The sequence below is a fragment of the Nothoprocta perdicaria genome, unplaced genomic scaffold, assembly GCF_003342845.1.
Source record: "Nothoprocta perdicaria isolate Ctin4 unplaced genomic scaffold, notPer1 scaffold_570, whole genome shotgun sequence".
Taxonomy (NCBI): domain Eukaryota; kingdom Metazoa; phylum Chordata; class Aves; order Tinamiformes; family Tinamidae; genus Nothoprocta; species Nothoprocta perdicaria.
Genome location: NW_020455833.1, coordinates 52476 through 54098, shown reverse-complemented (window position 1 = coordinate 54098; position 1623 = coordinate 52476). Strand labels below are relative to the sequence as shown.

At 73.4% G+C, this 1623-nt stretch overlaps 1 protein-coding gene across 1 annotated transcript in view; it reads left to right on the top strand.

The window, feature by feature from the left end:
- LOC112955483 (dynein heavy chain 2, axonemal-like) overlaps window positions 1-1623 on the top strand; it is a gene marked incomplete at its 3' end in the record, with an annotated part of 69295 nt that overhangs the window by 15553 nt on the left and 52119 nt on the right. The window contains exons 15-16 of the mRNA XM_026048805.1: window positions 34-137; window positions 963-1104. Coding sequence (XP_025904590.1) covers window positions 34-137; window positions 963-1104 — 246 coding nt within the window. The remainder of the gene's footprint in view (window positions 1-33; window positions 138-962; window positions 1105-1623) is intronic.

Here is a 1623-nt window from a genome sequence, read left to right as displayed (position 1 = left end):
CCCCAGCGCCCCCCTGCGCCCCCCTGCGCCCAGGGCCGCCGCTGGGACGTGGTGGAGGCCACGGCGACGCTGCTCGACGCCTTCCGGCGCACGGTGCCGCTCGTGTGCGACCTGCGCAGCCCCGCCATGCGGCCCAGGTGACGGGGACATGGCGGGGTGACGGGGGCGCCGAGGGTGACACTGGGAGCGGGTGGGGACACCGCTGACACAGGGGGCAGGGTTGGCATGAGGTGACTGCGGGACCTGGGTATTGGGGACCGAGATGTGACCAGAGCGGGCAGGGAGGAGGGGAGGTGACAAGGGGTGGCGGGAGGTGACAGGGAGGAGCAGGGAGCACCAGGATGGGTGGGAGGTGGCAACGGGGGGGTGACAGCAGGGCAGGGCAAGGTGGGGTGGCAGGGGGTGACAGGAGGTGCCAGCCCCACTGAGTAACACTGAGGGGCGAATGGGGCTGTGGGGTGTTGAAGGTCCGCGGGGGTGACGGGAGGTGCCAGAGGACGGGGTGCCAGGGGATGGCTGTGCCAAGGGACGGCGGTGCCAGGAGATGGGGTGCCAGGGACCAGGGGGTGCCAGGGGATTGGGGGTGCCAGGGGACAGGGTGTCAGTGGATGAGGTGTCAGGGGCCGGGGTGCCAAGGGACGGCAGTGCCAGGAGATGGGGTGCCAGGGGCAAGCGGTGCCAGGGACCAGGGGGTGCCAGGAGATTGAGGGTGCCAGGGGACAGGGCGTCAGGGGATGAGGTGCCAGGGAACAGGGGTGCCAAGGGATGGGGTGCCAGGGGACAGAGGGTGCTGGGGGCTGGTGGTGCCAGGAGATGGGGTGCCAGGGGACAGGGTGCCAGGGGATGGGGTGCCAGGGTATAGGGGTGCCAGGGGACAGAGGGTGCCAGGGGATGAGGTGCCAAGGAACAGGGATGCCAGGGCCCGGGGTGCCAGGGCCCGGCGGTGACGCAGCCCCCGGCAGGCACTGGGCCGAGGTGCAGGCGCTGCTGCAGCAGCCGCTGGCGCCGGGCCCGGCCGAGCTGCGCCTGGGGACGCTGCTGGAGCTGGGGCTGCACCGGCAGGCGGGCGCCGTGAGCGCCGCGCGGGAGCTGCGCGTGGAGCGCGTGAGCACGGCGTCCCCCACGGGTCCCTGCGCCCCGTGCACGTGGGGGCGTCCCCCGCGGGTCCCTGCGCCCTGTGCACACAGTGGCGTCACCCATGGGTCCCTGTGCCCCATGCACGTGGGGATGTCCCCTGCGGGTCCCTGCGCCCTGTGCATGTGGGGGCGTCACCCACGGGTCCCTGCCCCTTGTGCACGTGGGGGCGTCCCCCGCGGGTCCCTGCGCCCTGTGCACGTGGGGGTGTCACCCGCGGGTGCCTGCGCCCTGTGCATGTGGGGGTGTCACCCGCGGGTCCCTGCCCTCCTGTGCACGTGGGGGCGTCACCCGTGGGTCCCTGCCCCCTGTGCACGTGGGGGTGTCACCCACGGGTCCCTGCACCCTGTGCACGTGGCGGTGTCACCCACGGGTCCCTGCCCCCTGTGCACGTGGGGGTGTCACCCGCGGGTCCCTGCCCCCTGTGCACGTGGGGGTGTCCCCCGCGGGTCCCTGCGCCCTGTGCACATGGCGGTGTCACCCACGGGT